The 16,084-nt window shown below is 44.6% G+C and overlaps 2 protein-coding genes across 7 annotated transcripts in view; one reads left to right on the top strand and one right to left on the bottom strand.

Moving 5' to 3' along the window:
- The first annotated feature begins 869 nt into the window (after positions 1–869).
- yars1 (tyrosyl-tRNA synthetase 1) lies at positions 870–9,131 on the top strand. The gene is made up of 14 exons (XM_064347582.1): positions 870–1,206; positions 1,849–1,935; positions 2,446–2,592; positions 2,995–3,170; positions 3,668–3,797; positions 4,421–4,501; positions 4,827–4,919; positions 5,208–5,343; positions 5,512–5,597; positions 5,871–6,006; positions 7,037–7,134; positions 7,303–7,496; positions 7,727–7,868; positions 8,162–9,131. Exons 2-14 carry the CDS (start codon positions 1,879–1,881, stop codon positions 8,270–8,272), a joined length of 1,587 nt encoding a protein of 528 aa, XP_064203652.1. The 5' UTR covers positions 870–1,206; positions 1,849–1,878; the 3' UTR covers positions 8,273–9,131.
- Positions 9,132–9,467: 336 nt separating this feature from the next.
- nhsl3 (NHS like 3) overlaps positions 9,468–16,084 on the bottom strand; it is a 60,024-nt gene continuing 53,407 nt past the window's right edge. For all 6 annotated transcript variants that reach the window (XM_064347578.1, XM_064347576.1, XM_064347579.1 and 3 more), the window contains 2 exons: positions 12,047–15,922; positions 9,468–11,816 (listed from right to left, as the gene is read on the bottom strand). In XM_064347578.1, the coding sequence (XP_064203648.1) occupies positions 11,773–11,816; positions 12,047–15,922 (3,920 nt within the window). In that variant the 3' untranslated portion in view covers positions 9,468–11,772. The remainder of the gene's footprint in view (positions 11,817–12,046; positions 15,923–16,084) is intronic.

Here is a 16,084-nt window from a genome sequence, read left to right as displayed (position 1 = left end):
TCTGATCAGTATCACTCCCAGACAGGAAACAGCAGCTTTCAAGACCCAAGTGCTGTTTGTTTTTAAAGCAATACTTAGTAGAAATGAGACAACTCATTTTTTGAGAACTGATTGAGGGTGTAGTTTCCGACGGTATCTTTCACATACATATTGTAAGTCGCTCTGGATAAGAGCGTCAGCTAAATGCCTATAATGTAATGTAATGTATATTGGAACTTCCGGAGCAATGGAATGACTATATCGCCATCTAGCGGTTGTCATGGGACACAACAAAGGTTAATACAGAATGTTTTCCTTTATCTCATTCCACCTTCATGATCATGATTTGTTCAAATTAAAAATTGCTGAGGGCCACATTTCCTATTTAATAGAAAATAAAATATAGGCTAAATATAGGCTTTTGCTATAACTGTAAGTTTATACAGTGCCATCCAAAATTATTTGCACCCATGATAAAGATGAGCAAAAAAGTAATGATACAGATTAGCTAAATGTATGTTCACTAAATGGGATAACTATATTTTTTGTGCAAGTATAATTGCTCAGAGAATTTTTTTTTCAAAAAAGATTAAATTAATCAAATCCATAATCATTATTTTAAACAAAATCCAACAAAAACATAGGTATTAATATTCCACTTTCTTTAAATTAATCTCAATTTTATGGACCAGTATTGTAGCCTCTCATACCTGTTTTGAAGGCTCTTTCAAATTCCAGGACAACAGATCTACAAAACATGGTTGCAGCACGGGCCACCAAGGCCATGCCCCGAACAGCTCACGTGCCTACCATTGAGCAGCGTACAAGTTGTACGTATACATCTTGAATACTCAATAGTAGGCAAGTAAGCTGTTTTGGAAACGGCCCGAGGATCTAAACAAATCTGCAGTTCGATGCTTTCCAGAAAAAAAGCTTCAGTTAAAGACAATCAACAAAAATAAGCATATGGATTTTGCTGAAAAGTAAAACAGGGGAATTTAGGGTTAGATTGGAATCGGATGTTATGGGTTGATGTAATCAAAATTGACAACTGATCATTCTTCTGGTACTCGATAGCTTTCCCTTCCAGACTTTGCAGTCGAACACAGCTATTTGCACATCGCTGATGCAACACATTGGCTGGCACAGTGAAGGAGCCATTACCACCGGCACGTTGAAGTCAGCTTTCTGTTTTAAGAAGGCTTCACCGGCGATTCAACTGTATATGTAAGTGTTCTGCTATATAGGCTCTGAGACACTAACTTTCACACATATAGGGAGCTAGTTGGTATTGAGTTAGATAGGTGTCTATAGCGTTTTGTAGTATCTGTCAGATATTGTTCGTGTGGTTCAGTTGGCTAGCTAGCCGGTTAGCTAACATTAGACAGGCTAATTCAGCGTGTAAACTGCTACGTAGCACTATACGGTTTCCAGCTCCTGGAAATTTGTAATTTTATTGATGGTATGAAATAACGATAATGGGATATTACTCAGTGGATTAAACTTTCAGTTTCGATTCACATCGCCTAACTAATTGGTGATTACAGTGCATGGACCTAGAATTACATCAGCCTAATGATGCATCATGCTGTTGCTGAGTGACAGAACAGGTTTGTTTAATGTTTGTGGTGGTATGGCACATTTAATTGATTATGTGTTTGAGAATGATATAAATACGTTTGTATTACATACGTTACACTTTGCTCTTAAATAACTCAAACACGTTTGAGCGAATTATCGGCATGTGTGCATAAGATTCATTCAATGAAATTTATCGTAACATTTCAGTGAAACGCTGTTGAACACAAAGGTACGGAAGTTTAGCGTTCACGAGCCATACTGCAGTAATAACCGCGGATTCTTCCTCAGTTTCTGCTGCGACTGGACGGGAAAGCGACCATGGGGGATCAGTTGAGTCCAGAGGAGAAGTTCCATCTCATCACCAGGAATTTGCAGGTGCTACGCCTTTCTCTCCCAGATGGGCTTCGTTCCGTGTGTTACCTGTAGTAATGCACCTTTGAGCCAGGGTGGAAATAGCCCTGTAGAAACCCAGACGAGTGGATGGAAAATGACTGTACTCAAGTAATGAATTTGACGCAGCAGATGATCTCTAATGTAATATTCACATGCACAGCAGGCATGGTTATTGTCGTGTGGATCTGTGTAGGTGTGTAAAAATTTATGTTGAAAACTTCTGTAATTTAGACAGATTTTTTTGGTTGTAGCCGATCTGGAACACCCACCCATTTTACAGGCTGCATATCAGATGAGTAAACTGGAAGAGCAGGAGGTAGCAAGGTCAGAATCGGCTAGGAATTACTGGATATGGTGGGAATAACTGGATGTGTTGGTAGTTCCATAAAGTACAGAAGCAGCCTTTCAGGAGCAGACCCTCAATTTTCTGCTGTTGGTGTCTGATGTTCTAACTATTTTTGTTTGTTTTTTGCTTCTTCCTCCTGTCCGCAGGAGGTTCTGGGTGAGGACAAGCTGAAAACGGTCTTGAAGGAGAGAGAGCTGAAGGTGTACTGGGGCACCGCCACCACAGGGAAGCCCCATGTGGCCTATTTCGTGCCCATGTCCAAGATCGCTGACTTCCTGAAGGCCGGGTGTGAGGTGAGTGCCCTCTTGTGGAGATTTTTTACAGAAAGGACTTGAGTAAACTGAGCTGGCTCTTTCCTGTTCAGAGGCCAGATTGACCAGTGAGGCTCTAGGACACCGTGCGGATGAATAGCTGTCAAGCAACGTTTGAGCAAAAAGCAGTCTCCTTGTGACCAGTGCTGAACAAATGTGGGTTTGAAGTTCGCCCAGATTGTGGCAGGCTTTTTAGGTCAGGTTTCTTTGCCAGTGTGCTCTAGTTGTGTCTTGCATCTGAGCTTGTGTGCGCCTCCTGTAAGTGTGTAAGTGTCTTATCTGTTGTCAGGTTTTTGTGTTTTGCGTGGACCCCAGGATGAGTAGCTGATGTTCTGCATGAGCTAATGGGGATCCTAATAAAATCCTAAATCCTAATCCCTGCAGGTGACCATTCTGTTTGCTGACCTGCATGCCTACCTGGACAACATGAAGGCTCCATGGGAGCTGCTGGAGCTCAGGACGCAGTACTATGAGCATGTGATCAAGGCTATGCTGGAGAGTATCGGTGTGCCACTAGAAAAGCTGAAATTTGTCAAGGGGACAGACTTCCAGCTGAGCAGGTCAGGACTCTTTGGCCCCTGGGATCACCAGCTTTGAATTTAGGTCATTTATGAATTTGGTTATTTCTTGTTGCAAGATTCTAATTGCTATTGGAAATTTAGATTTTATATTGGAAAATACCAAATAATTCTGTGTAGCTCCTTGGAGATTTTGCTTGTGCACACATTGACTGCTCCTTGGTGAATTAAGAAATACAGATATTCAATATCCAGACCAAGCCCTTCCCCACCCAAGCAGAAACTTTGCAATACTGGTCAAGCCCATGTTTTTATTTCTGTACAGGTGTGTGTAGTTGGTGTGTAGTTATCATGAAATTTCTCAGAGTACTACAGATAAGATAACCTCCATTACTGTTCCTATTTGCCTTATTTGTAGATAACCTTGATGATAAGGTTCATTGTGGCGTTGTGGTGGGGCAAAACAGTGGCTGCTGAGCATAGTGACATAAGAATTGTGTGAAGTGAAAGCTACTTGAAGGTCCTGTCCTCGCTTGCAGAGAATACACCCTGGATGTGTACAGGCTCTCCTCCGTGGTCACGGAGCACGACGCCAAGAAGGCTGGGGCAGAAGTGGTGAAGCAGGTGGAGCACCCCCTGTTGAGTGGGCTTCTGTACCCCGGGCTGCAGGTACTGACCTATACCTTCAGTCAGACAAGCAGGGGTTCCATTCATTCATTTAATGCACCGAAGTGAGTGATGTTCGGGCACGCAGGCCCTTCATCACACTTAAAATGGCATATAACGATGGCATCTTAAATACCTTTCCTGATTCAGTCATATGATTTGTCTGAACAGTCACATGATTAGTAAGTTAAATTCCTCATGTAAAGAGATTTCACATGTTAATATACTGGCCAATATCTGCGCTACATCTGAATGAACTTTGCTATACCTTTTTTTTATTGGAAGTGACATGCTTAGACATTTAGTACATTTACAAGTACTGACACAGGGACATCTTCATTGCTTGAAGACTATGGTTATTGATATAACTATAGAATGTTTTCACTTTCACAGATGTTGACACGTATTCCTTCACAACTGGCAAATGAACAGGTTCACTGTCTTTACGTGTACTGACATCTGAGGTATCGCCATTGTGACAAGTACTGTCAACTGGCACTGTGCCAGTTTCCCTTTGTTTAAAGTCACTTTCACACATGCAGCTCTGAATTGGTTTTCCCGCAGGTAACATTTTGGGTTAATGAATGAATGACATTTAATTGATCACATTCTTCACCTCGTCCCAGGCTCTGGATGAGGAGTACCTGAAAGTGGATGCCCAGTTTGGGGGTGTAGACCAGAGGAAGATCTTCACGCTGGCAGAGAAGGTAGCCTGTCTTTTGGCTTCTCCGTGTAGTTATCTGTGTTGGTGCAACATTACTATTGACTAGTTGTTTGACTGATGTTTACTTGAACCATACTTTATTTTATAGTATCGGTGCCAAATGTGAGCCTAGCCGTTATGTTTGTTTTTGCTCATTGGCCTGGTGGTGCCGAACTCTGAGCACTGAAATAAGACTTTTGTCCACCAAATTATGTCAATGCAGTAGTTCTCAGGATCTCAGATATCACAGATTTTTAGCCTTGAGTAGAAATTGGTAAATGATTCTGGGATTTTGATTGGTTAATGACTGTGCTGTCTCCCATGCTTAGTATCTCCCCTCACTGGGCTATGCCAAGAGGATCCATATGATGAACCCCATGGTCCCAGGACTCACAGGGGGGAAGATGAGCTCTTCGGAAGAGGTGAGTCAGAGACACTAAGATGTCTGATTGCAAGGTATTCTTTTGGGACATTCATCACAAAGATTGACAGAATTCAAATACCCTTCTCACTTCTTTGATGTGACCTGATCAAAGATCTAATGTTATAGCAGATGAAATGTTTGACATATACAGAACTTTTCTTAATTTACTGTGTAGAAGCCATTGGTTTTTTCTGTGATGCGCAGTGTGATTAGGTCAGACACAGTCAACACAGTCCATGAAATTAATTCTCCATAACCTTCTCTATCCATGTCACACGGCCTTCAGGAGTCAAAGATCGACCTCCTGGACAATAAAGTGGAAGTGAAGAAGAAGCTGAAGAAGGCTTTTTGCGAACCCGGCAACGTGCAGAACAACGGGGTCCTGTCTTTCGTCAAACACGTCCTCTTCCCCCTGCATGCAGGTGAGCCTTCTGCTCTCTGCCAGTTCTGTCACAGTGAGGGCTGTGGGAGCCATTACAATCTGTGGACAAAATGAGCTTCTCTCCTCCACTGTGTTACATCATTGTCTCACAAATTGCCATATCCATTTGCAACTTATATCCTGTGGCACTTTCCTTCCCCCTTTACAGAGTTTGTCGTCAAGAGGGATGAGAAGTGGGGCGGAGACAAAACCTATACAGTTTATGAGGAAGTGGAGCAGGACTTTTCAGTAGAGGTACTATGTATATAAAATATTGTTTCACTCTTGGGGTTGTTTTCAGAATAAATAAAAAAATGTTTGGAGATCTGTGCAATTAAACAGTGCATTGGCCTGGATATGATTGATACGTAAATTAATTTAAGAGAATTTACCTACAGGTAACTTAAAGATGGATGAGAGCCACTGTTTTAAATGGTGGCACTTCTTTTTAAAAATGTAATATTCACGAAAGCATGGGCTTTCTTCTCTTGACCACTGACCTTTGAATTCTCTTGCCCTGGCTTGCAGCACATTCACCCAGGTGACCTCAAAGCCTCTGTGGAGGTGGCCCTGAACAAGCTGCTGGATCCCATCAGGAAGAAGTTTGAGAGCCCGGAACTGAAGAAGCTCACCAATGCTGCCTACTCTGACCCCTCCAAAAAGAGTGAGTGTCTGGCTCGACTCTGACCCCCTCACAAAAAAATGTGAGTCATCTGGCTCTCCTCTGACCGCCTAAGCAGACAAGTCTATTTTGAAATCTACTCTCCCCTCCAAAGGTTGGTTTCTGTTGTCTATTGTACTTAAAAAATGAGTGTCTGGCTCTCTCTGCACCCATCCAAAATGGAAGAGTGTTCTCTCCTGACTCCCTCCAAAAAGAGGATGTGTGGCTCTACTCTGCCCTCCCAAGAGTGAGTGTATGGTTGAACCAGAGCGTTGCTCAAAAGAGCATCCGTGTCTGGCCTACTCTGGGAAAGTCAAAAAAATGAATTTCTGGTCCACCAGGACCCCCCTAAAAAGAGGAGGTGTCTGTCTCACGGCTGACTCCTTGGAAAAGAGTGAGTGTCTGGTCTCATTCCTACTGATGATCTGTTAGTGTGGCATTTCCAAAAAGAGTGAGTGTCTGGCTCTACTCTGACCCCTCCAAAAAGAGTGAGTGTCTGGCTCTACTCTGACCCCTCCAAAAAGAGTGAGTGTCTGGCTCTACTCTGACCCCTCCAAAAAGAGTGAGTGTCTGGCTCTACTCTGACCCCTCCAAAAAGAGTGAGTGAAGGGCTCTACTCTGACCCCCCCCCCCCCAAAAAAAAAATGTGTGGAGTCATTCTGGCTTACACGTTTGGTGTCGCCTGAAGGCTAGCACAAGTCTATGTTTGAAATTAATATCTCAGGGAATTTTTTTGGTCTTGGTTTCTAAGTATTGTACATTTTATTGTATTTAATGAAATCCCAGATCTGCCTCTCGCAAAAACTTGCCACCTAATCATCCCCTGATTTAAATTGGCTAAAAAAATGTTCTCTCCCCAGTGGAGCTGCTCAGTGGCCAACAATAGAGGATTGTGGTTGTACTGGGCAGCTCCCAGGTGTGAATGTGTATGAGTGTGAACCAGGGCGTTGCTGCAAAAGAGCATCCGTGCTCAGTGAACCTACTCTGGGTAAATAAAGGTTAAATAAAAATAAAAATGTTCTTTGTCCAACAGAGGGAGCACCAAAAGGAAACCCTAAAAACTCAGAGGAGGATGACATCGTTCCCTCACGGCTGGACATCCGTGTGGGAAAAGTGGTCAGTGTGGAAAAGGTGAGGGAGAACTTCATGGTCTCATTCCTGGACTGATGATCTGTTTAGTGTGGGCATTTTGTATCTTGTAAGCAACTCCTACTGTGTCCTACTCTCTTGACCTTATTGGTTGCAGTCTTGTACTGACTCTCTCGACCTCTGCCCTGATTGGCTACATTCTGCCCTCAGCACCCGGACGCTGACTCGCTGTACTTGGAGAAGATTGACGTGGGGGAGGCCGCGCCCAGGACGGTGGTGAGCGGGCTGGTGGCCTACATTACCCAGGAGCAGCTGCAGGATCGGCTGGTGGTGTTGCTGTGCAACCTCAAACCACAGAAGATGAGGGGTGTAGAGTCCCAGGCCATGCTGCTGTGTGCCTCTGTGTGGGTCTCCTCCCCCTCTCCACCTCTCTGTCCCCCAACTTCCTGCTCTTCGTCCTTTATATATCCTTTCCCCATTCTTACCTCCTCTCTTCACCCTTCCTGTTCATTCTATTTCACTGCTTGCTCTGTTCCATTAAAAATTGTCTCACCTACTCCAATAAACATTCCCCCCACCGTATTGTGTGTTGGGAACTGACTCTCCTTCTCTGATTGGTTCGTTTGGGGCTCAGCGAGGGGGAGCCTAGGAGGGTAGAGCCACTGGACCCCCCAGAGGGCTCATCGCCAGGGGAACGCGTCTTCGTGGAAGGCTACGAGGCGGGCAAACCAGATGATGAACTGAAGCCAAAGAAGAAGGTGTTCGAGAAGCTGCAGGTATGCCTGCACAGACAGTTTGGCAAAGTGAGATGAGACAAGAAGGTGGATCTGGACTGAGCATCATGCTGTCAGTGCTAATCTATAACTATTTTATTAAAGATTTGATTTGTGAGTATTCACAAGCATTTACCATGAATTGGTTCATTGGTTTGTTCCATTTGTAATGCTTCTGATCTCTGACCATATTTTTCTGATTGCTAATCATGCACTTTTGACCTGGTGTGTGGTTCTGACTGTGTGGTGGTTCTTGTGTTCGTGTTCTCAACCCAATCGTCTAATTCTGACCTCAGGTGGACATGAAGATCTCAGGCGAGTGTGTGGCTCAGTGGAACGAGAAGGATCTCATGACCAAACTTGGACAGATCACCTGCAAAACACTGAAGGGAGGGAACATCAGCTAAACCCCTCCATCTACCAGCCTGATGGATTTTCCGGTCTCCATGACAACTGGGCTTACACAGGCAGGAAGGACCATTTATGAAAGGTGGCGGCTAGAGGGGGAGGGGAATTGGTGCGAAAACCTATAATTAATGTATACAGTTGAACATGACTTCCTGTGCTATTAAATGACTTTAGGGCCAATTTCTGTCCTTGAGGTTTACCATGGTATTACCTCTCCAATCATTATTTCCTATTGAAAATAATATACAAAACAAAACACAGAATAGTTTAATCAGACTATGTACACTTCAATACCATTGTGCATAAGGATCTTATGTACATTCAGGGCTCGTGTAACTGGCATGTTTATTCTTATTATATTTGAATTGGTGGGAATTGTAGTCCATTAACTCTACCTGTTTCTTATGGAGCAGTTCATGCAAGCCTGGAGCTAGTCCCCTCAGAAGCACTTAGCATATTTGAATCACTGGGAATTGTAGTCCATGTACCATCTGTACCCCACCAAAGAGTCTTGTGTCCTGAAGCATTCCAGTAAAGCTGAACACATTTTGGATGATTTGTATGCTGCTGGTCTAACAGGAACCCAAGCTTTGGTGTGTCTTCATTTCCATCGACTCAAAGATCGGGCATTCAGTGTTTTTCAGTTATTGGATTATCTAGTTATCTGGAATTGAAGGTTATGACGGCACATGTCTGTGTATGGAAGGTTGTACCGGAAGTCTACAGAATTCAGTTTTAAAATACAAATTAATAATTTTCGATGGGTATATCATTGTTGTGTAACCAATTGCAGGGCTTCACTGTAACTATCACTTCCATAAAACATGATTTGTACATTATTAAACAGCTGTAATACACTGTTTGTTTCTCTGTTTTGCTTAATACATTGAAGATTATCATGCAATTAGCACTTGACTGCATATCAAAGAAAACTCCATTCTAAAAGCTTTATGAATATGTAATCTCTAAATAGGCTTTGGAATTGTTGCTTTAAACCCCCCCAAACAAACTAAGCTTGGCCCAGAGGTCACATGGGCATCTAGACCAATCAGTGGAGATTATTGTGGATAGAAAAAAGGTCAGTGATTGATCACAAAGCAAGGAATATACAGAAAACTTATATTTCCTGAAGTTGCATGAATCTCTTAAAACACCACATAATTATTTAATGCTTCACAACAAAACTACAAGACATGAGTTCTAAAGAATTTTATTTATACTCTCTTTTTTCTTAACAAAGACATAGCAACTGTACATTATCATTGTATATTTTTCAATATTAAATTTATATTTCCAAGGCAGAAGGTATTGCAATTTTAGCCTTGGAAGACAAGATCAAAGCTAACATGTTTTCATTTAAATGATTTTTGCCAGGACAGTTGTGCAATACTGCATCAAAGAAAGACAGTTCTCCAGTGGATATACAGTAGAAAAGAAACAGAATTTAATACTTGTTGCAAGGAGCAAAACTGGACAAACGGTTCTCTGCATGCTACTCTGGCCCTTCCATATGTCACAACCTTTTGGGAATTCCCCTTTCTACAGCAAATTCGAACCACCATCCCTGTTTTTTTCTCTGGCAGTTAGTGAAATTATGGGCTTATGACACCACAATATAATGTTCTTGTAGAAGTGATGGAAATTGCAATGGGATGCTAATCTTGTGCGTGGGACCTGTTTGGAACAGGTTTACCCTGGGGTGTGGCATTCCAGATCATTAAGAACTGAGAGTTTTCACACTGTATCTCTGGTCCTAATAGGTTAGTGAGGCTGAACCATTTCTACACCACCTGTTTGCGACATTTGAATGATCTATTGCTTGCTGATTGAAACCTACAAATCTTGCATATACTTGGTCATTAGGGAATAGAAAGGACTGGACTTCTACATCTATGGCCAGGGCCACCAGTTTGTCTCCCCTGGTTTCTCTCATGGTGGGACAAACTTGCCACAGACCGATGGTACGCCTCTGTGCTGCAGCCCTGTCCAAATACCCAGATGAGTGCAGTCAGGGACAGTTGAATCCCATAATGCATCTGTACATTTGAAGCAAACAAGACTCTTTAAAATGACCGTGTGCTTTAACAGTGAAACAAACAAACTAAAAGAACCATATAAAAGTACAAAGTTCATACAAGTGCACAGAAGCACGCAGGTTTGATATGAACGTCTGCATATTATCCTCAAGAGAAAAGTTCTGCATGCACTTACATGTGGTCAGGGGCACCTGATTTCTAAGAGGCAGGCCTTTTACAGCTCTAGCTACATGTCCATCCCAGACCAAGCGCTGTCCAAAGCCAGCATGCACAGTGGTGAAGACCTGCTACAGGAATGGAGTTTTTAGGAAACACTGAATCAAAATAATATATCAAGCTCATTGCCTGATATCGACATACTGAAAAAGTAGTCTCATTAATTTCATGGACAAAATACTCAAAATAGAACATACAAATATAAAATGAGAAAGTCAAAAAATGTGTGAATATCCCAAGCACTGTCATTTGTGTTGTCAGTGGTAACAGTGTTACAATGCTTTGTACACTCCTGCCCTGGAGTTAAACTATGAAGCAGCTAATTCAATTTTAATATTAGTCTCTGAACCATAATATCATCTCAACTGAAACACTGCCATGCCGATTCCAGCATACGTGGTGCAGCTTATTTACCTTACAAAGTGCTTTTCTTGATTGACAGCTCAAATATTTGATTTTTTCTTCCAAAAAATATGCATTATCCCTTTTTGTTAAGTCTTAAAAGAGTGATATAAAAATGTGTAATATATAACTACTTATTTCACTACAAATAAAGGAATAAGCTACGAAATAGCTAAGTATTTAGCTATTTCACTAACCATACGATAGAAATAAATTATGGAAATGGAATGGATAAAATTTTGGAACAATATACTTGCTTTTCAGGGTAGATAATAGGAAAGAAACTAAACAAAAATTTATGTGATTAGCATTATTTCAGCTACACTCCAAAAAGGAATAGTGCATGTTTTTCAGGTGATATTTTATTTAGGAAAAAAATACAGTTTTAGGTATATACAAGAACATAACGACAAAGCACGCAGACTTAGCCCTCTCTCTTTCTGAACTTGGCAGAAGTGGTTACCTCCCATTACAGCCACAAGATGGCGACCTAATCTTGCAGTCAAATATGGAATGGGGAATTTATAAAATCCAACTGGAGTACACCTACTCAATAGCATACTTCTTGCTGTGTTTCCAGAGCAGAAAGATTCTACAGTTTAGAAAAATACTTCAAAATAAAGCTATAATATTAAAGAATTTAAAGACCAACACCATTTGTTGTATAAATATGAAGGCCATTTTAAGGCTAAGGCTTTTAATAAGACTTCTTCCATTGAGGTCTTTCAGTTGCCTCCTTTTTCGGTGTGTATCTTGATCTCTGTCTCTCTGTGTGCATTTGTGAGTCCTCTTGAGTATTCCTGATTTTCTGATTGGTCATTCCCCATGGGATGGACACTGATTCACTAGCCAAGTGTCACTTTTACGGTGTTCGCTGTTTCTTGATGACCTGTAGAGGATATAGGGGAAAAGTATTAACACTTAGTTGCTAGTGTTTGGTCCAATTCCCCAACGGGGCCCTGTGGTTGTACTCTTTAAATGTAACTTTAAAGGATATGACATAGCTGGAAAATATGCTAAAACAGCTGCTAAACAAAAAACTAAAATACAATCTAACCAAAGATTGAACTAGATAAAAATAAAACTGGAATGTGGAATAGAAATATGGCAAATTCTCACTTGTTGTGTTTTGGACCTCCTCAGATTGTGCTTGCTGGCCAGCAGGTTGCACTCCTTCAGTTTGTCCGTTGGCTTCAGTCCCCGGGGGAGAGGAACTGCTCAGCTCGCACCGGGAGTTCCCTGTGTTTTCAGTGGAGTGCACTGCTTTATCAGAAAGGTTTGGTCCATGCACTGGCTTCTTGGCGACAGGCGGAGGCACTTTTCCCGGCTTCTTCATCTGGATGCTGGGCTTGCCATTGGCGGATACTAATTTGGTTTGGTCGGAGACCTGCATGAGCTCGGCCACAAGGCTCTGTTTGAGGTTGGATTGGGCCTCGGCTGTTGAAGGCGTCTCAATGACGACCTTCTTTGTACTCCTGGAGAAGATAAAGCTGGCAGTAGAGGCTGGGGATTTCTGAAGATCTCCTTCTTCTTGTAACTTTGGGGAGCGCGCCCCCATCTCCCCGCTGCTGGCTGAAGACACGGGGGAGCGCAGGCTGAGCCTGGCTGGGAGCCCACCTCTGGAAGACATAGCTGCTGTCTTCATACGAATGGCCTCCTGCAGACGCATTGAGGGGGAGGCGGCAGTGCCAGTTGGGGACTTCACCGACAGGGACTTGCGGATGGGCTTCTGGGGCACACTCTGGCTGAAAGCCTGGCCTTGGTTTTGGTCTGGACTGGGACTGGTTCCATCGCCGGGTTTGCCATTGTCACATGGAGCTAAAACCTGTTCGTCGCCAACATTGACGGAACGTAGGCGAACCATCTGGAGAAGGGAAGGTGTGACCAGGGGAATGTTAGCATCCTCCTTGGGCATGGGTACACTCTTAGTCCGCGACAGTTGGTCTTTGCTTGCTCGGTTTGCAAAACTTGAATGTCTTCTAAAGTTCACAGAAGTCTGGTTTTCAACAGGCAAAGGGGGTGCATAGGGGACATTCATAGAGGATTGAGGAGGAAGGGTTATAGAGGGTTCAAGGGTTGAATTTACAGGTGGAGCAGATGGGGTCATCTCAGGTTCTGTAGGTGGTAGAGGTGGAGCGTCTTGTGGTGGGGGTGGGATGTATTCCTGGAGTGTGGGAACAGGCTTTCCTTGGAGATGGTGTACATCCTGTGGTGGAGGTAGGACTTTCTTTTGGAGAAGAGAGCCTTCCTGTGCTGGATGAGAGAGTTCATTTTGCAGAAGAGGGTCTTTCTGCGAAGAACAGTCATTATTCTCATAAGACTGAGGTGGGGAAGGACATTTTTGAACATATACAGAAGTATCTGAATGGGATGAATTGATCAAGGTTGGGTTGCTAGTAGCTTCTGGGGTTGATTCTTCTGTTTTAATAGATCCTTCAGAGGTCACAGAGAACTCATGAATCTCAGTAATAACAGGACAGCCCTCCACACTCTCAAGCAGAGGGTCTTGTAAAATAGGGGGTGGGGGTGGGGGGAAGTCTAGATCATCCTGCTCCTCAAAGAGTACTCCAGATGACTCCACCATTGGAGGAGGGGGAGGAGGCCAAGAGCTCTCTGCTGTTGGGGTTTCCATGTTGTCCTCCAGCATGGAACGGGACACTGAAGTGTTAGTGGTCTTTTTTGCAGGAGGTGGTGGAGGATGGTGGGCAGGGGGTGGGGAAGGAGGTGGAGAAACCCCACTTAGTTTGGGAGCATCTACTGAAAGAGTTTGCATGGATGATTGAAGACTAGATGTCTGCTCTGTAATGAGACTCTTGCCTGTATCATTAGGGGTAGTTTCTTCCTTCTGTACAGCAAACATCTCCTCCTGAAGGGGAGTGTGGATCTTCACCTCTATGGAAGTCTCTGTTGGCTGCACACACAGGCTTTCCAGAACCTTCTCTGGTTCCTTTATATGTACCACTGGAATAGTTTTTCTCATGACAGGAGGAGGTTCCTTCTTCAATACTACTGGGCTTTCTTTTTCCTTCTGCTGGGTGACTGGACCTTCATCTTCCAGTCTCTGCATCACTAAACTTGCTTTTTCCTTCTCTTCAACTACAGAACTTTTATCCTCTTTCATCTGGACTTCCAGACTTGCCTCAGTCCGTGGCAGTGACTCACTGGCACATTCCACTGAATGATCAGGTTTTTGTGCTGACATAGGCCCCTCTTTGCTTAGCAACGGGCACTCCTCCTGTCCAGACAGTACCGCTGTCTCTTCCTGCTCTTGGGGTTGTGTACCAACTAAGCTAAGCTCCTTACTTTGTGCTTTGGGAGCATCTGGATTTTGTACCTGAAGGGGTTCCTTTCTCTGCGGTTGGTTTTGCAGTGCAGCAATCCTGGCGACGAAGGCATTTGAACCACATAACAACTCAAATGTGCGTTTGTTCTGCATCCAAGTCTCGGGGGGCGGGGGAGAAGGTGCTTTGACTTTCGGGGGTGGCGGAATGTCAAGCATATCCCTGAGCATGACTGCTGCAGGCGCAGGGGTTACTTTGGTGCTCACTGCAACAGCAGGAGGGGAAGGCTTGGGAATCTGTCCGGGCAGGTGGTTAGCTGGCGTCTCCTGGTGAGTGGGATCAGATGCACCAGAAGACAGGGATGTCAATGAGGATGAGATGGATGGAGCAGGGGATGACCGGGCGCCTGCTCTCTCTGGTTTAACAGGCTGAGCCTTCTTTTTCTCCGGGGAGGGAGGGCAGATGTCTTTGGCAGAGAGCGTGGGGGTGCCGCTCTGACTGGAGTAGCCACTGGAGGGCGACATGGTCCTTTCAAACCTGTTTTGTGGAGAGGGCAGTTTCTGGGGGGATGAGTCACTGGAGAGTGGAGGCGCTGCTGGTGTACCCTTGCTATTGGCTGCCTGGTCAGCACTCAGTGGACTGCTGGCCGCAGAAGACCTGGAGTTTTCCAAAGAGCTGGAGTCTGCAGAGTAGGCAGGGCTTCCAGCACTACCAGGAGTAACCGGTGAGAGAGCTTCCTCCACTGCATTGCGGCTACTCCCTCCCTTAGCCCGGGGCATATTCCCATCAGCACCCTTGGAATCAGAAATGCCCTTGGTAACCATGAACTCTCGGGAGCGCCGCTTGATCTTTTCGTGGTGCAGGGAGTACGTCCTCCTGGGTGGTGCTGGTGGCATTTTGGTTTTTACTATGGACATGCTGCGCACAAAGGATCTGTCATTGTGGAGCTTCTCTGCATCGTCTGCCTCCCTAGAGCTGGGCACCCCTGCCTCGGCCCTGTGCTTGGCTGTGCTGTCGGAGCTGACCCAGCTGATGGAGCTGCTGATGCTCGCCTGGTCTGTGCCTGTCTGCTGAGAGGGCTCCCCGGCCTCCTCTGTGTCATTAGAGGCATGGGCACTGCCCTTTGAGGAGATGGTGGAGGAGTTGGAGATGATGGTCTCAGAAGACTGCGAGTGGCTCCAGTTGGAGCTGGCAGAAGAGAGGCCGTGCGGGGCGCTGGAACGCGAAGAGGCCGGACTGGCCGTCGCCAGGCTGCTCTTGCTGACCGTACGCACACTGCTCCGGCTGCGACTGCGGCTGATCTCGATCACATCCACCGCCGCCGGCATGACGGCATTGGGGATGATCTTGGACAGGTACGTGGCCTGGGGTGAGATGGACATGACGGGGCCCTGGGGCTCCTGTAGGGAGTTGCTGGTGGTCAGGCCCGGCACGGCCAGAGATTTGGGCCTCTGTATGGGCGACAGGCCCGGGTTCTTGTGATTGAGCGCCAGGTCGTCCCTGTAAACCGCCTGGATGTGATGCTTCAGGAGTTCCTCCTCTCTGGAAGACTGCAGGGCCTCAAGGTCTTGGAGGTGCACTCGTGCCCCTTCGTGATTAGCCACCGGGACCTCTCCATCGATTGTTGGGATGACTACAATGCCAGGGATACCTTCACCTCCATTCCGTAGCTGTCCATCTACATTTTGTCTAAACAAGTGTCCTCTCTCCAGTCCTACGATGTAAAAATATGAATTCATAATACAATAAGCATATGAACAAAACAGGTTTTCTTTTCATTGAAATATGCAATAAATCACATTTTCCTTTCCTTTGAATTACATCCTCAAAATTCTACCAGATTAAATTAAGTTGACCGCTGTGATTTTTGTTCCTC

The sequence above is a fragment of the Anguilla rostrata genome, chromosome 8, assembly GCF_018555375.3.
Source record: "Anguilla rostrata isolate EN2019 chromosome 8, ASM1855537v3, whole genome shotgun sequence".
In the NCBI taxonomy this organism is placed as follows: domain Eukaryota; kingdom Metazoa; phylum Chordata; class Actinopteri; order Anguilliformes; family Anguillidae; genus Anguilla; species Anguilla rostrata.
This window is presented reverse-complemented; position numbering and strand designations above follow the sequence as displayed.